The following is a 25612-nucleotide window of genomic DNA, read 5'->3' as shown; positions in this document are numbered from 1 at the left end:
GATAATATAAATAACAGATCATGGGAATAAGTGCTTCAGACATAAGAGTGACATTAAGGAAGAGGAGTCCCTGCCCCGAGGAGCTTACAGTCTAATTGGTAGGTAGGGAGAACATACAGCGACAGTAGGAGGGAGTTCTGGTAAGTGCGTCTGCAGGGGGCCAAGCTTTATGTATCATGTGTCCAGTATTATCCACAGTGCTAGTCATATGCTTCTTTAAGCAAGTGTGTCTTAAGGTGGATCTTAAAGGTAGATAGAGAGGGCGCTAGTCGGGTATTGAGGGGAAGGGCATTCCAGAGGTGCGGGGCAGTCAGCAAAAAAGGTTTAAGGCGGGAGAGGGCTTTAGATACAAAGGGGGTAGAAAGAAGGCATCCCTGAGAAGAACGCAAGAGTCGGGATGGTGCATAATTAGAAATTAGGGCTGAGATGTAAAGAGGGCCAGAAGAGTGTAAAGCTTTAAAAGTGAGGAGAAGAATGGAGTGTGAGATGCGGGATTTGATCGGAAGCCAAGAGAGGGATTTCAGGAGGGGAGACGTGGAGACAGATTTAGGAAAGAGCAGAGCGATTCTGGCAGCAGCGTTAAGGATAGATTGTTGGGGAGACAGGTGAGAGGCAGGAAGGCCGGACAGCAGGAGGTTGCAGTTGATACAGTAATAGTGATGGATATGCTTCAAAGAACCATAATAAGGTCAACTCTATTGTAAATCAGGATTGGCACATTAATCTATCAGCACAATCCATTCACAAACTTCAGGTATTGGTTCTTACATCACTCACGGCTTGATCCTACAAATGTATACTGCTACAAAATGTTAGAAGCCACATTGGATAAACATTGGCATGCAATGTTGATACAAAGGTTAATGCTAAAGACAAAGAAAACAGCGTTAGGGGCACCACTCCCTACCAAGACCTGCTCACTTCTAAACCACATGTGGCTTCATTTAAATGTCATGCCTCTGAGCCACATGCCACGATCCCTGAGCTCATGCATTTAGGATGTAATATTGACACCACGCCCATGCTTCCAGACAGCAGGAGAGATCCTGCCCTAAACGCATTAGCGTCTCCAGTCCATGTCACACACAGCGACTATAAAGAACTCTGTTAAAGAGCAGTATAACTATAGACTAACGGTATGCCCCTGCCACCGTGCTATTATAGTATTAATATTATACAATATTCTATTCTAATATTCTATGCTTCATTATAGTAAAGATCACTTTTGCAATGGAATCAAAAACAGAAAATGATTATATTATGGCAATGAGCAAGACAGAGGATGGAACCACTAAAGGAAGATTAGCTGCTCCTATATATACATGACCGTCTCCTTCTTTTGGTGACAACACAAATAGCATGAAGACAACAGCATTGTAATGCATTAGATATATATTAAAAAAAAAAATATATATAAATATATTTATATACATAGAGCCCGACAAACTGGACCAAAAACCACCCCCCCCCCCAAAAGTCATTCGCAGCCCCCCCCCCACCACATTTACCTGCAGCGGGGTCCGGTTGTGGGGCCCTGACGGCGTCTCCCGGCCTTCTGCTGTCGTCGCCTTTAAAATCATGTTTTTCACCTGCGCTGCGTCATATGATGCCGTGTTGCCATGGCAACGGGACGCTGTGACGTCATGCGACGCCGCGAAACGTCACGTTGTCATGCAGTGTCCCATTACCATGGCAACGCGACATCATATGACGCCGCGCAGGAGAAAAACATGATTTTAAAGATCATGACGGAGAAGACCAGGAGACACTGTGGGACACTGCCGCAGGTAAGCAGTCGACAGCGGCCACATTTGTCGATGCCTGTATATGTGTGTGTGTGTGTGTATATATATATATATATATATATATAAATAAAAGCAGTGTTGCACACTAAACACACAATAGAAAAAATTGTTGTCGACAACCAAAAAGAGGTAAAATAAAAAAAGTTAAGCCCAGCGTGCTATAAAAACCAGGAGCGCTATCCAAACCTTTATACAAAAATATGTTCATACATCGCTGTTAGGCTGCGGACATAGTGCACGCAGCGGCGCGCGTAGCACGAATAAATGCATGTACGTGCTCCAGTCCGGTCAGGCACATGGGAATGAACGATGAGCCGAATGTATTCAAGAGAATTGCAACTCCTTTTTTTATTTATTTAGGGTATTTTGGTAGGAGTCAGCAACAGGACGTAGAATAGAAAGTAAAAACAAGGAAGAGGTGGACACGGAGAGTTACAGATATTGGGCCAGGCTTACCCTAATCTTTACCAAAACAACATCAATCATTTACACAAATCCAGCCCCGTGTGACTTTATATTCTCAGCCAATAAAAGGGAGAAAAGCAGGAGCTCCGAGCGCTCTATGTATAAGAAAGAGAGTTTCACAGTCTACATGTAGAGCTACATGCAGAATACTACGAAGAGATAGAGATGACGGAACTTGGATTAGGGAAGTGTCTTGTGGAGAGTGGATGCTGGAGTGATATGGTGTTGACTATAGGCTGTTAACGGGAGGTAAGATGATGGCGAGGAGTCACTATGGGTTATTATGGTGCTGCTGAGTGGTTGGTCTTGGAGAAGGGTTCTGTGAGTGTTTGCTGTGAGAATTGATGGTGCTGTTGAGTGGTTGGTCTTGGAGAAGGGTTCTGTGAGTGTTTGCTGTGAGAATTGATGGTGCTTGTGAGTGGTTGCAATGTGGTAGGTCACAGGCCATTGAGTGGCTGCTATGAGAAAAGATGATCACTGTGGCAGGGCAGAGTGGACTCACCTCATCCATCAGTGTCTTGGCGGAGATTTTTTTGCGCCTGGTAACAGGGCTCCTCTCGTCGTTCACCTCGTAGTCTTCCTCATTCATCCACTCGTTAAATGTATCTGTGTCCAGAATCCATTTGGCGTGAACCTACTCAAAAGACCAAAGAGTATCTGAGCCCGTGAACACGCGGCAGGAGATTTACCTTTTTACAAAACAAAACAATGGATCAGTGGCGTTCACGCTAGTTAATTCTTTAGTGATGCAAGTAGATCGCAACACAAAAGCAGCAAGAGGAATCCTGTTATTGGAGGTGGTGTGTAATACATTTTGAGGGTGCAGTCAGAATAGTGGTGCAGCCAATTCAACAATTCGCTTGTGGAAATACTGATGAGGGGCCTTTATCTGGCAAACAGCTGCCTGCCGGTGCAACCAAGAGCAAGATGCTATGGCACACTGACCTGTCAGAATGAGGCAGGAGAATGTCTTGTACTATTGTATCATTTCAGAGAGAACTTAGACCTTGTGATCTTCTATTTAGACTCATCAAAGTGTTAACGTGCTTCACATATTTTACTAGCTATCCAGAAAGTTCAGGGAAAGTATACAAGTTCACATACATATGTGTTCTATGCAGCTACAGAAAGCTATGTGTACCAGTTGTGTGATTGCAAAGAATTCTCAAGAGCTCCGTGAAGTTGTTTTCATTTCCTCCAAGTGTTTTCCTGTAGAACGCATGCAACTTTTTTTTTTTTGCTTGTTTTTATGGAACAAAAATCTACATTCAGGACAATGTATATGCTACACTAGGCAGTGATGTTCAATATCTCTATACGTGTCCAACCCTACAAAGTCCCTTCTAACTAGAAAAAAATAAATGTAAGATATCTCCAATCTGCCTGCAATCTCAATGCGCAACAGGCTAATTTAATATAATTGCTACCCCCCTAGACCACCGTAATAAAAAGTGTAAATCCTCTGATTGTTTAGGGATTTGCAGAGAATTGTGGGCATGAGCAGTCTTCATTTTCAAGGAAACCTAGAAATGCTTTCTGTCTCTGTCTCTTGAGTAGAAACTGTGTTTACCACTCGCGACCGTGCTCTATATTACCCTATATTACACCGCAGTCATTTTAGGAAGTGCCCTGTAAAAAAATACCTCAAAACTCTCTGCTGACAGTACCTTACTCCTATCCATCCCCAGGTAATGAAGGGGGGGGGGGGCACAATAGTAATTAATGACCTCATAACAGAAAGTGGAAAAACCCTGCCACAATCAGACAGGTGGGATATTGAAATTGTCTATGGGAGTAAAGGTATTAATATCCCACAGTGTGCTCACTTTGCAGGAATCGTTTGGGGGACACGTTTATCACACCATTTCTAAGATTGTAACTACTGTACTCCTCTATAGAAACCCAAAATGTATAAACTCACGGTATGTTTTTATCATCAGTTCCCAGGACTCCTCTTCATGTTCTGAAGGAATGAGACCCCCACTATAAACCTGGTTCTCTGTATAACTATACTTATTATCTCTGCATACTGACCAACACCCAACAGCTGCAAATATACCATCATTAATTGAGACTGGCAAGTGTTGCTCCCTAAAGGACAGTAATAAGCAGCAGGAGACACAGTTGTTGCTTCTCAGTCAGTGTTTGGAAAGAATGGGAAGCTTTAGAGAGGCAAGAGGGAGCATCAACAACTAGTGGAGTCTCGGCTCTCGTTCTCTATACAGCACATGTTGGAGATGATTTACAGTGAGCTGGTTTGCCTAGTATTGCCAATATATCCGCAGTAACTGGCTCACTTGCAGGACGTCCTTGGATTGCTGATGTTACCGTGCACGTTCCCTGTGCAGGCTTCCCTGTCACGGGCGTCCTTCCGCCGCTTGCATACTCATAGGAAAATTAAGTCGCACTAAGGCATTGTGACTTTCCACAATGGCTAAATATACAACAGTGTCAAAATCCCTGAGTGCGACTGTCTTTACTTCTTGCTTAGTATCTACTATATATTTTGGAATGCTGCTTGTCTGTTCGCTGTGCATTTAGACACCTCTTAAGATATCGAAACCAAATCTGAAATTAAGGTTCCTGAGATCAAAGAGCAGGTTGTTGGATACATTTTATTTTTAATTCTATGAGTTATTACAATTTCTTAAGCAAGTCAGCCACTGGGTGTTGTAACTGGTAGGCTACGTATGTAACTGGCACGTGACATCACACTGAAACATCAAAATGCACACAGCCTGGTGGCAGATAAGGACAGTCAGATAGCTATAAAGTTTATACAGAAAGCAGACGAAGAAAGAAAGAAAGAAAGAAAGAAAGAAAGAAAGAAAGAAAGAAAGAAAGAAAGGAAGGAAGACAGAAAGAAAGTCGGGTGGCAGGTGAGGAGATAGTAAGAATGCTGGAGGAGGAGAGGCAGAAATAATTGGGAACATCATAATGTATTAAAGGAAAGTGATGGGAGGGAGAGAGATGAGGGGGAGAGGAGAGAGAAAAGAGGGAGAGAGAGAAGAGGGTATGGAGTTGAAAAGAAGAGGGTAGGGATGAGGTTGGCTTCTTAGGCCCGGGCCATAGAGGGGTGAGGCGATCCGAGCCGCGCTAACGCTGAGGCTCGCCTGCTGAAATCTGGGCGATTTCATGCCCATACAGGCGAGCCAGCGGGCGCGATCGGAGCCGGGGGGGAGGTGGTTGGAGGCGGGGCAGTGACGTCGCTGGGCCAATCGCCCGCGATGCACTGACTTCGACGTCACGGCGCCGTGACGTCGACACTGCTGTGCTGTGATTGGAGGTTTTCAGCCGACAGCGCGCTGAAAAACAGCTTGGCGCTCGGCTGAAACCTCCAACTCTTCAGCACGCCTGCGGACGCTCGCGTGAGCCCCCTCTCAAGGCATCCTCATTGAGGATGCAGGGGCTCAGCGCGGAGCGTCCGCACGCCTCAGCACGGCCTGTCCGTCTATGGACTCGGCCTTAGAATTTCTGAGCAACGCTGGGTACTTTCAGCTAGTTGCTTAATAAAGCAGAATGATCAGATACCTATGCTTAATCCCCTCACTGATAGATGCCTACAGTCATCATATAGGGATATCATGGGCCCACGGGAGGAGACAGATAATATAGGGGCCAACTATAGGGCCATAGTGGTAACAAAAATTATAATGGGGCTTCTACATTAATTTGCAGGCTTATACATGTATAAAGTTGCTCATATACAAAATCTTACCCATGCATGCACTCAGATAAATACACTAATAGATGCATTCACTTATACACATTAATAGATTCAGAGCAGATTGACTCTTCCTGCAGCCTCACTCTCTGACTGACTGCAATGGGGGTATTCCAAGTTTACCCAAGATTTCCGGATCTTCTGGGTCAGGACATTTGTCCAGTTTTGGCCTTAAGGGCCCACCTGATGCCATGTTCCACAATAATTATCCCCTATTACCCAAAGGCCCAGTCATGGGTGCACAATACAAATAAATTAGTGTTTTAAAACAGAGTCTCGGGACGCATGCATGGCGTGTAGTAAAATGGCCGCTTAAGAGACAGGCTCTGTAGGGCAAGGGATGAAAATTTCAACCAGTTTATGCGGTGGCCGATTCTGTCGATCAACATCACTAAAACCCGTGCTGAACCTTCAGATATGGCACTGAAATAAAAATACACAACACTCTCAACACGGAGAGCAAGAGTTCTTTAAAAAGCCCGACACTGTGAATCTCTCTCACGGCGCCAACACATCACGTGCTCTCTCAGATTCAGACTCTGAACAAGAGTTCGGCACCCATACTGTATACCCACAAGTGATATCAAACATCTCTTTGAGAACATTACAAGCACGTACCATGTTACAAGGAGCACTGACTGAACTTAGACATGAGCTAGCTTTGCTCGGAGGCTGCACAGACCAAGCGCATAGCTAGCACAGATTGTAGAGTCTCGCACACATCTCGATGAGATATTAGAGAGGTAAGAATACCAAGATCCAGGAGGAACAAACTGGGGGATACCAGAATCTATATCAGACACAGAAGAGTTTCTTATAAGATGGTTTAAATCACTTCTGCCAGATTTACCATCCTAAATGTTCCGACCTATGATTAAAGATGAGCCCCGTCACAATAGGATACACTCCATTAGATTAAAATCAGGTTCAATAACCTCTAACCCCAAATTGATAGCAAAAGAAATCTATGAAGACTTCTCCAAGCTATATGATGCAAAAAAGTTCATGATGAATAATCCTAATGATACCATCTTAACCCAGTATCTCGTTCCGTCTGGCCTACCCAAACTTTGCAAGGAGACTAAAGACAGATTGAACCGTCCCTTTACCCATGAAGAAATCTTCTAAGTAATTCAATCCCTAAAAGCGACTAAAAGCTCCAGGGAAGGATGACTTTGCCAATATTTATTACAAGAAATTCGTCCATCTCTTAGTTCTCTATATTGCAAACCTCTGAAACTCAATCCTAGAGGGAGCTCAATTTCCTCCTCCATTGCTGCAAGCAAACATTACCCATTTTCCATAAGGAGGGTAAGGATCTCCCCATTGCTGCTCCAGTTACAAGCTCATTTCTCTCATTAATGTCAGCGTAAAAATATTTTCCAAAATCCTAGCTACCAGGTCAAACTCATTTCTCCCCAGCCTGGTCCACCTGGATCACGTGGGTTTCATCCCCGGTAGACAGGCAGCTGACAATACTAGAAGGGCCATTGAATAAATTACCTATACCGGGATGTCTATATATCAGCTCTCGTGAATTTGCACCGAAATAATGTTCAACAGACTAGATTGGGACTTTATAATGCTGCACTGAGGAGATTCAGGTTCCAGGGTAACTTTTTGTGAGCAGCGTTATCACTGTACTCTAACCCCTGAGCTAGAGTACTTAGGTACTTCATCTGAGCTCATCTCACTCACAGGTGGGACCCACGCCCTCTCTCTAGAACCTCTGGCGTCTCACATCGGTATCTAACCCTAATATTAGAAGGAGTCCACCTAGGGAACAACTCCTACTAATTGTCCATGTTTGCGGAAGACATCCTGTTATCCCTATCCAGACGCTTCACCACATTGCCAAATCTCCTTTAAGTCTGAAGTTCTCAATATCAACACGTCATCAAGAGGACAATAAACAGTTTTCTCTACATTTTAACTTTAAATGTTGTAACCAAGCTACTAGATAACTTGGAATAAGTCTGACGGAAACATATGAGAATCTATAACAAGATCCTTTTCTCCCTCTAATAAAAACTCTAAAAAAAACCAAAAGGATCAAGTGAAGTGATGTAAATATCATATTTCATGGATTGGCAGGATATATTCTGTAAAGATGAACCTCCTAATGAGGCAACTATACTTATTCCAAACATTACCTATTCCTCTCACACATAAACATATCAACAACCTGCAATCACAAATAACGACATTTATTTGGTCAAAGAAAAAACCCGAGATAAGCAAGGAAATTCTCTGCCAATCCTCGAACGCCGGAGACCTGGCCCTACCTTGTCTAATCTCCTACATATAGTGCTGCTCAGTTCGGCCAGCTGATAACTTGGCATGCTGAGGCAAACCTGAGGAGATCGGTTGAGATTGAGATAGCACTCAAAGACCCCAACACACTCTTATAGCAACCGAAATCAGTGAATGTTTCGGTCAATCTCCCCCTCAAAACAATTGCTCCCTCACTTAGGCTTTGGGAGACAAGCAGGCGGAAATGTAACTTAACCTCCAAAAGTCCCCTAAGACTCCCACATAATAACCCTAATTTCACTCCAGGTTTGAAGGAGGCTGATTTTAAGAAATTGGTGGTCAAAAGGGCAAAGCTCTTCAAAAAGAGTGAGGGCAGAAGCTCTATAATATAATTCCATGTTTCTGATCTCCAAAGATAAGCGTAAATATATGTCTCTACGGGAATCAGACCTCGATTGTACAGTAGATCGTGAAAATTGGGAAGATATATTTGAGTCAGTTTCTAAATGCTCAATTTGTACAACTATTAAAGACAATGCATTTAACCCTTTGCGATCCAATTAATTTTTACTAAGTGCGCCAGCAGGTCTAATTTAATTTTCAGGGAAAAAAAAACACATATAGCTCAACCCCGTTATAGCGTGATCCGCACACACACTGCGCGCAGCCGCACCGCACCTTGCGCGCGCAGTCGCACCCTGCGCGCGCACAGTCGCACCCTGCGCGCGCACAGTCGCACCCTGCGCGCGCACAGTCGCACCCTGCGCGCGCAGTCGCACAGTCGCACGCTGCGCGCGCACAGTCACACCCTGCGCGCGCGCAGTCGCACCGTACCCTGCGCGCACTCGCACCGCACACTGCGCGCGCTCGCACACCCCACACCACACACACTCCCACCCCCCCTACACTTACTGCTGTCAGCTGCTGGGGCATCGTTGGGCAGCCTGCGGGATCGGTGCGGGGTGGGGGGGAGGTGGGGGAGAGAAATCAGTGCCAGGCTGGGGGGGAATCGGTGTCGGGCTGCGGTGCGCGGCTACTGCTGGGAATCGGTGCCGGGTTTTTTTGAGGGGGGGTGGGGGGAGAAATCGGTGCCGGGCTGGGGTGGGGGGATCGGTGCGGAGCTGGGGGGAGGGGGGACGGCGGGATGACTGGTGCTGGGCTCGGGGGATTGGTGCCAGGCTGAGGTGCGGAGCTGGGGGGGGGATTTGGTGCGGGGGGCCTGAGGGGGGGTCAATGCGGCTGCTGGGAGAAGTGTGCGGCTGCCAGTGCCACACTCCAGCTCTTCCCCTCTCCTCCCTCCTCCGATCCGACATTGGACCGGAAACAGAAAAATATTTTGTCGACATTCGACAGGAAAGGGTTAAGGTCTTATTTCGTTGGTATCTAACCCCTGTTAAGCTTGCTATCATGTTCCTCCGACGTTTCTCCTTTATACCCAAAGGGCTGCGGTTACAAGGAACTATGTTACACATGTCGTGGACCTGCCCTAGAGTTGCCCAGCTATGGTCCAAAGTACAGAAAATGTCAGAGAGTGTTGAATCAATCATTCCTGGTCGACTCATAGTCGTATTTACTTCACAAATAATAAAAATAATAACTTTATTTCATATAGCGCTTTTCTCCCAAAGGGACTCAAAGCGCTTCACACTTACAGTATAAGTATAGTATACGCAGCACGTAGGATTGTTACAGACACAGTCCCTGCCCAGATGAGCTTACAATCTATGTTTTTGGTGCCTGAGGCACAGGGAGATAAAGTGACTGTCCCAAGGAACAGACACCGGGAATTGAATCAGGCACCCCTGCTTCAAACTCAGTGCCATTGTTTACACAGTCTTTACTCACTGAGCCGCTCCTTCTCCTTCACAAATGTCTCCAAGCCATAGATACAAATTCTAACAAGTTATTATGACACATTATGAAAGGTTCGAGGGACTCAACTGTCTCATACTGGAAGGGACAGGAAATCCCCTCCACCACTCACACAAAAAACAACATTTGGTTTAACCGTATAATGGAAAAAACGAACCTGCTTCTGAACCAACGACTCGTGCGCTACATTTCAGAGAGTCTGGCACCCCTGCTTAATATATTATAGTCTTCAGGACCCAAATCATAAGAATACCTGGGTTTCCCTGCTTGCATAATGATTGCCCAGGGGCCCCCAGACGTCCTATCACAGGGCATATATATACGTCTATATATCTGTAGCAGAGGATTCCCCTCCCACCCAGTTTGGCATGAAATGATATGTATTAATGTAAATAACTCACGTGTTGGTGTATATTGGTATAACTTTGCCCTTTTACTTTCTGTACCCCTCCTGTGACATTTCACAATTCAGGTCAAATATGAGTTACGGCAAAACAAACAGAGACTCATTACATTCTTATTTCCCAGGTGTCTCCCCGATGTGCTGGCGTAATTGCAGAGATGTGGGGAGTATACTGCGTGTATTTTGGTCATGCCCCAATATTCAACCGCTATGGAAGGAAGTGTTTGCCTTAATATATAGGATCTTGGAGGTCAATATCCCCCATGATCCAATATACACATTGTTAGGGAAACCTATAGATAACCAAAATAAAAAGGAAGCTAAAATCCTTTCCCAAATTGTAAATGCCACTAGATGTACTATTGCTAAGATTTGGAAACATTCTGCCCCTCCCTCTCTACACCAAATAAACAATAACATTTGGCATATGGTAAACATGGAAAAACACTGCTTATCGAAATGGTTCCACCGCCCTGTTCACACAGACTTGGGCCCCTTTGCCCCGACACGCTGCTGCTATATCTACATATCTGGATTCAAATATTCCGAACATTGTGATCTATACTATATTAAAACCAATGTTTACTATATTGTATATGTACAAATGCTGAATCCTTCCCTCTCCCCTATCCCTTGTGATTTCAACCAATTATATGTATCAGTATACCCCACTTCTTTTTCTTTTGCGTATCCCCCTCCAGACCCTGGAAAACGGTTAATAAAGAATGTAAGCAATAAAAAAAAATGACACTATGACAAAAAAAAAAAACAAAAAAAAAACTAGACACTCATAGAATCCATACAATGTTGTATATAATGCACAGTGCTATATGATGGGGGATTTACCTTCCGTGGTTTTTCTGGTGTGGGAGCATCCTCCACTGAAGCTTCAACCTCACTGGCGGGAATCCACGTGTCATAGCTAGGACAGGAGAGGAAATCATTTCTTGACATTATGCCAACCAACACTCAACATCGTTAATTGTCACTTGTCCTGGACACAAGGGAGAGTGAAAAGTATTTCTTAATCTGTGTGTGTGAAATGGTACACAGGCCATCAGAAGGGTAATTACCGAGGTAATGTGATAGTTTAGGTTATGAATACTCACCTGTCAGGAAAATAACCCCAGTGAAGAAGAACCTGCTTATCTCTCTTCAGTATGGGTCGCACCCACTCCTCTAAATGGTACAGAAAAATACAACAGAGAACAGACAGAGAGTGTAAGAGAAGGAGAAACGGGCAAGCTGAGTGGGAGAGATAAAGAGTGTAAAGCCAAAAGTCCCACAATAAAAAAAAAGTATATACATGCATGTCATGTTACTATCATACAAGTGCATAGCTCCATAACGTCACACCCACAGCCCACTGCCCGAGAGTGGAGAGATTGTGGTGATCTTCCATATATTTCCAAAGTGTCAGAAAGTTTCACTAGCTTCATACCCAGAGTCCAAACACAAACCTCTCACACAGATCCTACTTCACTAGCTTCTCAGAGCCTCTGATCTCAAGGAGATGGCACTGCACTATACGGTAATACAATGTAATATCTGTGTGAGTTAGCGGCCCACAAATTTAAATCCCAGCAATTCAAATTCCACCTTAGGCCAGATCCACAAAGGGGTTCTGAGATTACGCACGCCTTTCTTCCCATTCAAATGAATTGCAGTAAAGGCTGGCTCAAGCTTAGCACCATGTAGTGGCTCTGGGCCTTAGTTTTCAGAACGTGGAAATGTGTACACATAAAGCACTTTGGACAAAGGAGTTAAAACACCAAAATAGAATTGCTACTAAACTACTGATTATAAATCTGAAAACTATTGCACAGTCAAACCCAACAATAAGTTCTTACAAGATAGTCCTCTGTCATGTGTGCTTTACTCAACCAACCCGCTAACATAACATCAGAAAAACTACAATCCTTCCTTAATCCCCAAATACGGCCCTCAAATAGACACTGATGTTGGCGAAACTTCGACCTCCTACAGTAATATGTGTTCAGCAGAGCAATGCCTGACATTTGTTTAGTTGATCTACATCAGTTTTTCTCAGCCTTGTATCCTCACCAGCCAGACCAGACACAGGGACTAATCAATGAACTGCCAAGCGCAGATGTTTGCACTTATCTTACATGATAATGTGTAATTAGCTGGTTATCACTAAAACGTGGCCTGAATGGGGTGTCCCAAGAAGAGGGTTGAGAAACACTAATCCAGGGCTGATCAAACTTTTTGCCCTGCGCCCCCTGCCTGCTCTCCCCCCCCTGCTCGCGCTCCCGCCCTCACCTTATATTAGGCGTCAAATGACGCTGTGGGGTCATGTGATGCCACGTTGCCATGGCAACGTGTCGCCCAAAGCCATCTGAATCAAGGTAAGTGAGTTCCAGAGGCCTGGCGCAGTCCCCCCGGCATTTAATTTAAATGCCTTGGGGAAGAGCGTGGTAACCTCTGTAACCGCCGTGCCCCCCCCCAAAAAATTTTCGCACCCCCCAGTTTGCGCACCCCTGCACTAATCTACAATGTTGATTAGTGTCACAGGGCTCCTAAAGGTTTTTGCTATTGGGTGGTGTTCTGCTTTCTCCACATGCCCCTTATTATCGCCTTTCTACTCCTCGAGCAGTAATCACAGAACCATTGTTAACAAAAGAGTTGAAGTGGGAGCCCAATAAACAGCTATGGTTGTGTATCAGTGTACATGCAAAAACGCAGGTGAATATATTGCGGAAGCTAATTACACTTACATGCATGTTAATGAGGCTGCCCTGATGAAGGTGCATGTAACACCAAAACATTGGATCACACACACGTGTGCCACACACTATGAGTGATTATATTATTGCTTTCTTGCGATCATTTACATGGTGTACCTGACTTCTTTAAATGTCATACTATCATCACTGCTGCCAGGGTGATCTTGTCTGCAGCCCCCACTAGTTTGACTTAGAGTATATTACATTTTAAATCATTTTTTTTTACTGTTATTTCATCTATGCTTGGTCTCACATGCGTTTTGAATGATAGAAGAGTCACCCTCACCTTCCTCCAAGTTTCCAGGAACAGGGACAACCACGTGGGAGGCGTGACTCTTATCCTCTGTCACCGTACCCTGACGGAAAGAGAGAAGACACCACAACTTGACATGCGAGCCGAGGGACGTCCCGTGTGGAGCAGACACTGGCAATGGTGGGAAGAAGACGTGCGTTGTGATCTTTTCTTTTACAGCAAGTAAGGGAGGCCTTATAAAGATCGCTGAACTGATGCTTAGTAAGGCAAAACGGCAACATAAAAACTGTCCAGCAGATAAGGACCATTTTACCCATCTAGTGAACCCATCTTTTCGACATAGAAAAGTACTTGTATGCGCTGAAACGTTGGATGCTAATATGACTTCTTTGAGTCATTAAAAAGTCATTTTTTGCTACTCATTGGATTCCTTTACTTTTCGGTGTGCCTGACTTCATTTTTCTATGACCCATCTAGTGAACCCATCTTTTCGACATACAAAGCAACTTTTTGCAATAGTTCATTTAAAGCGCTTTAGGGTTCCTTGTGCTTACCAAAAATTATGTTCAGTAATAATCAGTAGAGCTTATTAAATTACTCAGCTTAATTAGCTCACTTGGAAATCGTAGCCATGTAATATCTAGAAAGGTAGGGCTGCAAATCCCACACTGCTTATGGATAGGAGTAAAGAGACATTACTTAACAAAGTACTGTACAATGCAAAAGGAGACCTCCCTCATCCAGCCCGAATGTGAGGCCACAATGGAAATAGGTACTTGAAAGGGGGTTGAGTAGGAAGGGAAATATTGAGTTAAGGGCAAAGAAAAGATGGCGAAACAACTGGGTACCCCACCTGATGCCGCTTCACAATGTCTTTCAGCTTGCTTTGCAGTTTGGAATCGATTTCCGGGTGTAGGTAAATGTTGGGTCGGGAGAGGCAATTATTCTGTGGGATTGAGACAGACAGAGCTGTTAAGACTCTCATTGATCCCTTCCACCAAGTGGAGAGAGAAAGAAGAACTGAAAGCATAAATGGAGGACTTCAGCCAGCAAGATCTCTTCGCAGGTTTGATGCTATTACTCCCTTTCTTTTACTATACAACTTTAATGTAACAATGTCAGTTACAGCTCTTTGGGTTTAGCTCTATGACATTTGGCCCACTGAAAGAGAAAGCCGAGTGTGATGCAACTACTGCAGGGCTGGTGGGGGGGGGGGGAAGAAGAGACGTCACCCTCTCAGGTCTTCTCTAAGGGTATAGAGGCGAAGAGCAGGGAGAGGATGGTAAAAAGGTACGGCCACCTGTACAAGAGACTTTTCAATGTTCAAAAACATTTCCACGTTGCGATCCATACGCGAAGGGTTTTGGAAATCAAACCTGCGCCTGCAAGAAAGATTAAAGGAGAAGTTACAGTGATATGTTGTTAATTGTCTCTTGGATCTCTGCATTTCTCCACTCACTTTAGGCAGGGTCCATCCTCTCACTCTCCGTGGTTCTCCACCCCGATCATTACCTTTTCTCCTGCTCCCTAAACATTGCATCACCTCGGGTGATCCCATGATCAACCTCCCACCAGATGTCACCGCCCCAACAGAAGAGAACACCTCTCACCATCCCTGGTCACTCTTGAACTTGTAGGCAGCAGCAAGGATGTGGCACAGAGCTCCTCCAACCTTGAAGTCCACAAAGCATTTCATCTGCAAACAAAGAAATAGGGAGAGGATTAAAACAAAAATGGGGAGTTGCAAAACATACTGGACACCTAACAAGCTCCTATTAAACCCCCAAAATACCCACAACATATATATAAGCATATGAGTGTCAGAGGAGTGCTACTGAGCATGGCAATATGCATTAAAACCAGAGACATAACATAAAACACAGACAAAGCTCAGTTTTTAGCACATCTAGTGAGACTCATACACGGTACAGTGCCTAAATATATATGGACAAATATCTAATAAGTAAATGGTCTTTTAGTTTGACATTTTTGGCCAAAATTGTTGTAAGCCCCTGAGCCAACGCCAAGGCAGACCACATATCAGGGGTCCCTAACGCTAATATAAATTCTTAATAACCTGTTTAATAACAGGAAGAATGATTTATAGTAAATCTGTCAATATTAGCTGCAAAGTTTTGCAATTCTTGTCCAGCTAGTCATGGCTGATTGGAGGTTGGCAACCTCCTACTTAATTTAAGCTCACCCCCTCCCACATTTAAATGGTTATGGGCTCACTCCATAGCATCTTCCACTCAGGGGAACTTGCCTGCTTGCAGTTTGGCTGTGACATCTCTAATACAGAGTGCTTTTCCTGGTAATGTACAGGTTAATAAAAGCTTCAGTCAGACAGAACTTTGCAGCTAATATTGACAGATTTACTATAAATCATTCTTCCTGTTATTAAACAGGTTATTAAGAATTTATATTAGCGTTAGGGACCCCTGATATGTGGTCTGCCTTGGCGTTGGCTCAGGGGCTTACAACAATTTTGGCCAAAAATGTCAAACTAAAAGACCATTTACTTATTAGATATTTGTCCATATATATTTAGGCACTGTACCGTGTATGAGTCTCACTAGATGTGCTAAAAACTGAGCTTTGTCTGTGTTTTATGTTATGTCTCTGGTTTTAATAAAAATGGGGAGTTCCCTTATTTTCTACCAGTGGTTCTAGGTATAATATAACTATAGATAAAACGGCCTACTGCTACATCTAACTTGACATATTATATACAGTAGTTAAATACTTATCTGTTTATCTTCTCATAAGCAAGGGTCATTTAGTTCATCGTATTTTAAGCCACAACCACGTCATGGTATGGCCCACCTATAGGACCTACCACTGCTGTGCTATGGGAAGCTCTCCTAACCTCTCTACGGTCGTGTTTATAGTGAGCGGGTGCGACGGAGCACGTGGCGCCGCGCACCAGTTGCTGCGAGCAATTTGTGCTCATAGGGTTTGCGCGACAGGGAGGCGCGGCCATGACGTCACCAGGCTGGTTCGCCGTGATTGGCAGAACCGCTCACGTGACGCGGCCGTCGCGCGAAAAGACGTTATTTGTCTTTTTAAAAATCGGCCGCGCGCTCGCTCTTGGTCGCGCGCACTCTGGGAGGCCTTATAGCGATGAGGTCTGTTGTTCGTGACGCGCATGCCGGTGCACCCACTATAAACGCAGCGTAATGGAGGGTGAGCTGTCTTCAATAGACATTTACAGGTGCTTAGCAAGAACTGCAATTAAACAAGGTGGGATGAGGGAGCTTGAAAACAGGGAGGCATAATACAACTATACCCAAGTTTAGCGCCCCAAGAGGGATTTATTTTTTTAATTAATTTATTTTTCATTATTATTATTATTCTATAAACATTGTTTGATTTTGGTTATGCATCCCCACTGGTTTAATTTATTTATAAGAAAAGAGAATGAATATCTGTTGTGAAAATCTTACAATCTCACTTGGCTATTCATAGAGATGAAGTGACTAAAGAGAGTTAATGGTCCATAGAAGACTTGGATTTCAAAACGTGGGATTCTCTTCAAGGTCCAATAATGTGCAGATGGGTTGAACTTCGGGGTATTATCCAGAATGTACACAATTTTAGTCGCAGAGTTGTTCTGGGGAGCTAGATTGTGCTTCCATGTGACATTGCAATGTTAGTCTTTGTAAACAACAAATATATATGTTGTTCTGTAATATTACAACCTGCAAAGCCCTATCAAGACTCTATGAAGATCTGAACATCAAATAAGGCTGCGGTCCCAGTGTGCACTGTAGCACGCGCGCCCGACGGAGGGGGGCGGCACGTGCACAGCGCTCCACCACGATCTGCGGTCTTGGGAGAGAGGGAGAGATTGCGACGTGGGGGGGGGGGAGGGGGTCGAGGGTTTTGCAGGGGCGTGGCCATGACCTCACACGTCAGGTTCGCCCTCATTGGCCAAACCGCCGGCGGGGGCGTGGTCACGCCTCTGTCGCAAGTTATTTGCAAAAACTTGCAGTAGAGCGCGGCTGCACCTTCCGCGCCGAGGTAATTACTGTGACCGGACTGATTGGGGGGCGGTGCTTGTGCGCTGTAGAAGGCACTGGGACCGTGGCCTAAGACATTGTAAACTCTCGTGGGCAGGGTCTCCTTTTGTCGTATGTTGTAATTTACCTGTTGCACTTATCCCCATCGTTTGCCATTTATTTACCTTGTAATGCAATGTTGTAAAGCGCTGTGTACATTGTTGGCGCTATAGAAATAAAATGATACATACATACAAGAGAAGGTGATTACTTGCCGGCAGTTTAGTGAGAGGCGCATTTGTGACATGCTTTCCAAAGACCTCCTCCTGGAACTGCAACAGCTGCACCACCAGGCTGGACAGGGACTTGTTTGTGGGAGGTTCAGCCTGAATGTACTGAAGGGGAAAAGAGAGAAAGTTGTCTATGCTTTATTTAGTACTGATGGAGATACTAACTACCTTGTTCATAAAACGACAGTAGATCTGCATGTGAAACCAGCCACTTACAACAGGCACTAAAAAAAACAAATTCTGACCAGGGAGATAAGAGAATGAACCCAACATGTTGGTATTTAATAATGTTTATTACTCAAGTAATTTACAATCCTTTACAAAATACTCCTCGCTAAACATTTTTAATGAGTTGGTGAATTTCAGAAAATGAACTCCTCCTGTTTTTTTTTTAATATGTAAATGAAGGCTGTGACATTAACCAATATAAATATACCATGTAGCATGGACACAGGCATTTTATCCAGAAAAGTGTCCAGGTGGATTGCAGCCTTTTCCTTTTAAAGTATTACTCTTGAGAGCAGGTTTAGCAATAAAAGAGACGTGTGTTTGCAAGGATCCGGGAAACAGAGCTGACATTCTGCACACCAGTTCACAAAACATAGGTACCAGTTTGACGGCTAGCCAAGCGGTATGTTACCGTTAAAAAAAATGATGGGTAGTGATGGAGGAATGTATCCCTCCACACTGCAGATGAATTCATGCGTGTATTCATTCTCTATGGGAGCAGATGCGATAGATGCTGCAAATAGTGTGGACACGGGGGGAAATGGAATAAAGCACAGCATAGGCAGAGCGTATCTTTAACTACTGGGTTCCTGTTCTGGTTTTTCCCCATTTTGTGCTTGTCATGGGGAAATAGTTGCTGAGAGAAAGCAGTGATGACGGGGAGGTGGTGGGGCATGGCGACAGGAATGCACTCGGCTGACTCACTCCACATTAGGTCAAAGGTAACTCCGAGGAACATAAACCACACAACCACGTGCTGCTTCTATACACAAGCCACAGGCCATGCAGCTTTGTACACATTACAATCCACGCTGCTCCTCTCGCTTCATGTCACACTGTCTCAGAAAGAGGTCATGGACAAGTACAGTCTCTCTCTCTCCCTTCCGCACCTGGGACACCACAAATATATTTTATGCTGTCCTCCATAGCGATATCAGATGCCCATGTACAACCTGCTCCCCACATGGAGACACATACCTCTCATCCCTCTTCAGTCATTAAGGATACATCTCATCAGCTGGAACAAGAGACATTGTCCCATGTTTACTAAGCAGTCTTCTGCCATAATACACCTGCCAGCCTATTCAATTGAATGAGCCGTTAGGTGACTGCTTGGCAAACATGGCCCATTATGGACCTATATACCCTCGCAAGACAGAGAAAACAGGGATCCATACTTCTTGCCCACATCCATACAGACATCAGGGATACATACCTCTCCTATAAAAGGTATCAGGTACAATTAGCCCTGTGCACACGCAACTCTCATTCCATTACAAACATATAACCTTTATTGTCTCCGACAGTAATAGAACAGGAAACCCATTTATAGGGAGCTATAAAGCACAGATAATATGCAATGAGCAGCTAATATATTAACTATATTTCATGGAAACATTGTGACTGGCACAGGAATACAGGACCACAGACAGGGGAAAGTAAGGACAGCAGTCACATGACAGGATTGCCTGGAGGGTCAACCTGTGTTTGACTTGACAGCCAGTGATGTATGAGAGTAGGGTGTAGTGTTTTTTTTTTTTTATTAGTGGTTCAAGGTGAAAATCCTAAATGTCCGTTTCATTGGTTAATAATGGTACGGGGTATTTACAGCCAGATATACAGTGGTCCTTTTGGGACTTATTTCATCATAAGGATAAATAATACATGGGATGTGCTTGCCCTGGTATCCACGTTTCTGTGCACTGATTTGGGTGCAATTTATTGTGTCCATCTTTTTTTTTCCATTGTAATATGACACCTGAGGGGTTGGGTTATCATGGAGTAATATCATGTAGAAGAGGTACAGAGACCCCTCCGGGTGAGATTGCCTGATGATAACCCGACCTCTGGGTGTATTTAGGCCTTGAAGAGGCCGCTCCGGAGATGCTGGCCCGGGCCTCTCCACCAGCCGCCGAGTTCAGCGCTCCCTGACCCGGCCACGGGTGACAGGAAAGACCGTGGCCGCAGCCGGGGCCTCCAGCTCTCCCCGGGGTCCCCGGTCTCTCGTCCCCCCCTCCTCGGGCCCGGCTCTTTGTTCTCGGTGTGCAGCTCGGGGAGGGGACACGGGGGTGGGGGGGTTTCCCTGGGGACACGGAGCCCCCTCCTCCGGTACCTTCTTGTAGTTCTTGCCCAGCCAGAGCCGCACGTTGTCGAACTGGGAGACGGTGTCGGAAGCCTCGTAATGTTTCACGTTCGGGCCGCCGTCCTTCTTCCGCACCGCCATCTTCTGCCAGCCTGCCCGGCACCGCCAACCCGAGAGCAGGGGGGACACCTGCAGGCCGGACCTGGGAGTGCAGGGGGGGACACCTGCAGGCCAGACCTGGGAGTGCAGGGGGACACACCTGCAGGCCGGACCTGGGAGTGCAGGGGGGACACCTGCAGGCCAGAGCTGGGAGTGCAGGGGGGGACACCTGCAGGCCGGACCTGGGAGTGCAGGGGGGGACACCTGCAGGCCGGACCTGGGAGTGCAGGGGGGGACACCTGCAGGCCAGACCTGGGAGTGCAGGGGGGGGACCTGCAGGCCAGAGCTGGGAGTGCAGGGGGGGACACCTGTAGGCCAGACCTGGGATTGCAGGGGGGGACACCTGCATGCCAGACCTGGGAGTACAGGGGGGGACACCTGCAGGCCAGAGCTGGGAGTGCACGGGGAGGGGGGCAGGGGGGGACGACGACACCTGCAGGCCGGACCTGGGAGTGCAGGGGGGGACACCTGCAAGCCAGACCTGGGAGTGCAGGGGGGGACACCTACAGGCCAGAGCTGGGAGTGCAGGGGGGGACACCTACAGGCCAGACCTGGGAGTTCAGGGGGGACATCTACAGGCCCGACTTTGGAGTGCAGGGGGAACACCTTACAAGGCCGGGCCTGGGAGTGGGTGTGACATCTACAAGCCACATGTGGGAGTGCAGGATGGGACATCTACAGGCCAGACATGGGAGTGCCGGGCGGACATCTACAGGGCAGACCTGGGAGTGCAGGGGTGGACATCTACAGGGCAGACCTGGGAGTGCAGGGGTGGACATCTACAGGGCAGACCTGGGAGTGCAGGGGTGGACATCTACAGGGCAGACCTGGGAGTGCAGGGGGGACAGCTATTTGCCAGACCTGGGAGTGCAGGGGGGACACCTAGGACAATCTTACTATTCCTAAAGTAAATTGGAAGCTGCTTGTTCAATTTCAATCCATCCACCTAATGCTACTGACTGTTCTTGTATGTGCCCTCCCTGGGCTGCCCCCACATTCTTTGGGTATGGCTCAGTGAGTGGGTCTTTCCAATCAGTTCCCCCTGTGGGCCCTACATGCCTCAGCCTGACTTTGGATAGGACTGATAACTTCTACAGCGCATGGAAGCAGCATATTGGATAAGGGTCTTTATGTGCCACCTTTACCATAGGAAATACAGTGTTTTAAGCATACACAGCACAAATTCATCATGTTGCTTCCTCCCAATCTTTGTTTTTTATGCCTACTCTTTCCCTCTTCTACGGCCACTGTATTCGACCTGAGCTGCCACTCCTTCCTTACAAGGGATTTAACCTGCTGAGTACAAGTTTGGCCAGTCCTAGTGTTATATCACCCAACTATATTTTTATTATTTGAATCTGCAATGAACTATGTAAAGAAGAAGTGCTGTAAAACCGGGCCTGTCTGAGCCTGCCCCTTGTAATTTGGAGCCAAGTCATCTAGCCATTGTTTGCTGCCAAGCATAAAGTTGAAGACACTAATGTAAAAATAAACATAATCAATTCAAAGTTCGAAATAAGCTTTATTGGCATGACAGAAAATCATTTCAGTATCATATCATATAAAAGCAAATATAATATGCCTCCATTTATCACTGTGAGCTATGAATTCTCTCTAAAGAGCTATGTTACAATATAAAATATTATTATTATTACCTTTAACAGTGTAGCACCCATAAAAGCAAAACACCGGCTAACAATGTCAGCAGCATACAACAGTATGTAGGCATCAGTGGGTGGGTGTGTCTTTGTACATGTGCACGTTTGCATGTCCATACCTGTGTATATCATTATATATGGTATATCTGTGTTTTGTCAGTGTGTTTGTATTTGAACTATGTGTATCAGCATCTTTGTGTGTGTGACAGTGTGTTTGTATTTGAACTATATATCAGTGTCTATGTGTCAGCGTGTTTCTATTTGAAGTGTGTGTTTGTGTGTTTGTGTGTGTGTGTGTGTGTGTGTGTGTGTGTGTGTGTTAACAGTGTGTTATGTTAGAAGTCACCAGTGTTAATTTAAATGACAGAGGTCACAATTAACCCCTTTTTTGCTTTACATTTCACTGACCCTTCTGATAGGTAACATATTAAAATCTGTTTGTATTTATAGACGTATTTTACGTCTGCCTCTCTTTTCTTTACTGACATTAAATAACTCAGATGGTATCACCTTCCTGCCCTTACATGGGAGTTCTCTTATTTTCTCTTGCATTTGCAGTAACAATAGGCTGCATTTTGCTGCACCAGGGAGAAATGTAAACTGAATTCTCTTCTGCACGCTCCTTTCTCGTGTGTGTGTGTGTCTGTGTGTGTGTGTGTGTGTGTGTGTGTGTGTGTGTGTGTGTGTGTGTGTGTGTGTGTGTGTGTGTGTGTGTGTGTGTGTGTGTGTGTGTGTGTGTGTGTGTGTGTGTGTGTGTGTGTGTGTGTGTGTGATAATACACTTATTTTTAAATAGTATCCTATGAATATAAGAACTATGCAAAATAGACACACCTTATTAAAATGAATACATAACGTGCAGTTTATTTGAGCAATTGAACAAAATCCTGTCTTATTGTATCCCTATTGTAAATGAAATGTGCATATTAATAAAACAAGTAATGTACAGAAAAATGGAATATGTCACATGCAGGATTCGAACCAAGGTCGCCAACCCAGAGGATTCTGAATGAATAGGTTGGTGCGTGCACTAAAAAGAAATAAATCACGTGTGTGTGTTTGTATGTATGTATATATTTAGATATGTCGTGAGAAATGTATCTAGTATATATTGCAAGCATAAAACTTGCAGCTTTCCTGCTACAGCTCCCTGCTCCTTCTCAGCACTGAGCTGGCTTATGACGTGCAGCTGCAGTGAACGTGCCTGTCATAGCTGCACGCGACACGTCCTCTCTCCCCGCGCTCTGTGTCAGGAAGCTGAACGCGCCGTTTGCTTACAGTCACGGTGGCCGAGTGGTTAAGGCGTTGGACTCGAAATCCAATGGGGTTTCCCCGCACAGGTTCGAATCCTGTTCGTGACGGGTTTGATTTTGCACCCCCCCTCGGTGATAATATTTTTAGACACGTGTGCAATTTATTCTTATTCTATTGTACAATTGTCCGGAATAAGAAAGAAGCCGGAATATCTCTTAATAATAGAAATTAGATTTGTAGGTAGATGCATTGAAATGATTGTGTGTACAGTGAATCCCACAATGATATGTCAATGGTTATGTAGAGATAGGAGTCACGGGAAGGAATGATTACAGTAAATATGTGTGTACACTTTGCAAGTGCAAAATGCAACGTAATAGTAATCATTCAACAGGAAGCAAACTAAAGGTGTTTGAGGAGATCATTTGGCTGCAACATTGCTTCTCACATATCCATAACTGTGTCCCACATAATAAAAAACACCAGAGCAAATGTCCCTTTTTTTTAACCCCTTGGCTGCCAGAGGGGTCCCTCCAACAGCACTGCAGGCCCCTAAGCCAGCGAAGGAGTTACATCCATTTTGCACTATATTCCTTACCCAAATCTTTGCGTCCTCCCAGTCACTTTACTCGCCTCTGAACACGAGAGGTTTGACCCTTTCCGCGCCAAGATCTCTATTGGCACAAAGTGACACGTAGGTTTTAGTGCCACATTCGTGATCATTGCAATAGCACACGCTCCCTCCCCGCCCCCTTCTCAATGGCTGACCCTGCAAGTCAACCTGGCATGAAAAGGTTAAAAAATGGCAGTGAACAAGTTTTGTATCTGCACGCACTTTTTCTCTTGTATTTAGCACGTTTATATATATTATGTGTGGATTCACCAAGCTCCGAGTAATTGCGCAGTGATCTGGCATTATGGAACACCTCTTCTGCAAATTTCTATCTCGTGGGTCACCGTCTCATCTCACCTTGCTTATGACCGTCTGCATTTCTATCCGGGTCTCTTAACATTACTACATTCTAACCTCAGCCCTTCTTTCCCCCTCCTACGTCAAAGGAGAACGCACTTGCCACTATTAGAGCCAAATTGTGGACCTGTCCACCCCTGGGATATCTGTTTGAACCAGCTGTGGCTGGACCTTAAGAGAGCTGTGCATAAGCAAATGCCCACAAACCTCAATGATCTGAAGCAACGTTGTGAAGAAGAGTGGGCCAAAATTCCTCCACAACGATGTGAGAGACGGATAGTCATACAAAAAACGATTACTTCAAGTTATTGCTGCTAAAGGTGGTTCTACAAGCTATTGAATCATAAGGTGTACTTAGTTTTTCCCACATGGCTTCTCCATTTTGGCTTTATTTTTGTTAAATAAATCATGACGGTGTAATATGTCATGAGTTGTTGTTCATCTGAAGTTGTATTTACCTAATTTTTTAGACCTGCTAAGGAACAGATGATTGTTATTATTCCTGATATGTAAAACCATAGAATTCAAAGAGGGTGTACTTTCTTTTTCACACCACTGTATGTGTGTGTGATTTACTTATCCCTACCTATATAACTCTTCCCTGCATTCAACTTTAGGCCAGGGGTCAAGCAGCACCAGGTATTTTCACGTCATGTCATCGCCAGGCAAGTCGCCCCCCTACCCCCCTTTCTTTGGCTGCGTTCAGACAGGCTGCGATATGACGCGCGCACGTCCGCCACTCTTCCGCTGTGTTCTATGGGAGTTTTCAACCTGAAAACGACACCCGGCGGCGCAGTACAGCGCTGTCGCCGCTGCACATGAAAGGAGACAAATGAAGTTGTGATTTCAACCGGCAGCCGTGTCACGTGTACTTCTACTAATTTGTTTCTATTTTTTTATTCTATGCCTGAGTAGTCCCGCCTCCAAATCGGGTCATTCTGTCTGCTGGGCAGGAGCACACATCACCCCGGAGGCAGAGGCGCGGACGCACGGGCGTGCGGACGTGAAGTACCCAGTCTGTACTCAGCCTTTCTCACTCTGCCCCCTCTCACTCTCTATCCCCTTACGCTCTCACTCTCTTTCCTCACTCCGCTGGCTCTCTCCTACTCTCTTTCCTCACTCTCCCCCCACTTTCATTACCCCCTCTATCCCTTTCCCCCCACCTCACCTCTATCTCCCTTCCTCCCCCTCTCGTCACCCCCTCCCCCCCCCCCCCCGAGCCCTACCTATGGAGTGGGGTTCATCCGGGCCCTGCCTGACAGGCGAATGGGGAGGGGGCATGTGTGCACATTATATATTAATATATGCATTATGTTTTGATGTAAACGCATCTCCAAATATTTTCAGTATAACTCCTCTAGTTTCTTAACCCTTGGTTTCCCTGTACGGCTGTCATAAGCTGTATCTTTGCTGTAAATAGCATATTTTTTTGACAATTTGAGTGACCT

At 45.3% G+C, this 25612-nt stretch overlaps 1 protein-coding gene and 1 non-coding gene across 16 annotated transcripts in view; one reads left to right on the top strand and one right to left on the bottom strand.

Annotated features, from left to right (window-relative positions):
• The window catches only part of SMARCC2 (SWI/SNF related BAF chromatin remodeling complex subunit C2), a 53452-nt gene extending 33135 nt beyond the window's left edge, over positions 1-20317 (bottom strand). For 11 of the 15 annotated variants that reach the window (XM_075591317.1, XM_075591323.1, XM_075591325.1 and 8 more), the window contains exons 1-9: positions 20155-20316; positions 17799-17918; positions 15133-15218; positions 14823-14904; positions 14376-14468; positions 13556-13625; positions 11632-11701; positions 11369-11444; positions 2773-2904 (exon numbers count right to left, since the gene is read on the bottom strand). In XM_075591317.1, coding sequence (XP_075447432.1) covers positions 2773-2904; positions 11369-11444; positions 11632-11701; positions 13556-13625; positions 14376-14468; positions 14823-14904; positions 15133-15218; positions 17799-17918; positions 20155-20265 — 840 coding nt within the window. In that variant the 5' untranslated portion in view covers positions 20266-20316. Of the gene's footprint in view, positions 1-2772; positions 2905-11368; positions 11445-11631; positions 11702-13555; positions 13626-14375; positions 14469-14822; positions 14905-15132; positions 15219-17798; positions 17919-20154 lie in introns of all 15 variants that reach the window. The other 4 variants (XM_075591319.1, XM_075591324.1, XM_075591327.1 and 1 more) reach the window with 1 other exon arrangement.
• Positions 20318-23219: 2902 nt separating this feature from the next.
• On the top strand, positions 23220-23301 carry TRNAS-CGA (transfer RNA serine (anticodon CGA)). The gene has a single exon. It is a non-coding gene; the product is annotated as a tRNA-Ser (tRNA).
• The last annotated feature ends 2311 nt before the right edge of the window (positions 23302-25612 follow it).

The sequence above is a fragment of the Ascaphus truei genome, chromosome 3 (assembly GCF_040206685.1).
Source record: "Ascaphus truei isolate aAscTru1 chromosome 3, aAscTru1.hap1, whole genome shotgun sequence".
Taxonomy (NCBI): Eukaryota; Metazoa; Chordata; class Amphibia; order Anura; family Ascaphidae; genus Ascaphus; species Ascaphus truei.
The sequence above is the reverse complement of the archived record's forward strand: the minus strand, read 5'-3'. Positions and strand labels throughout refer to the sequence as shown.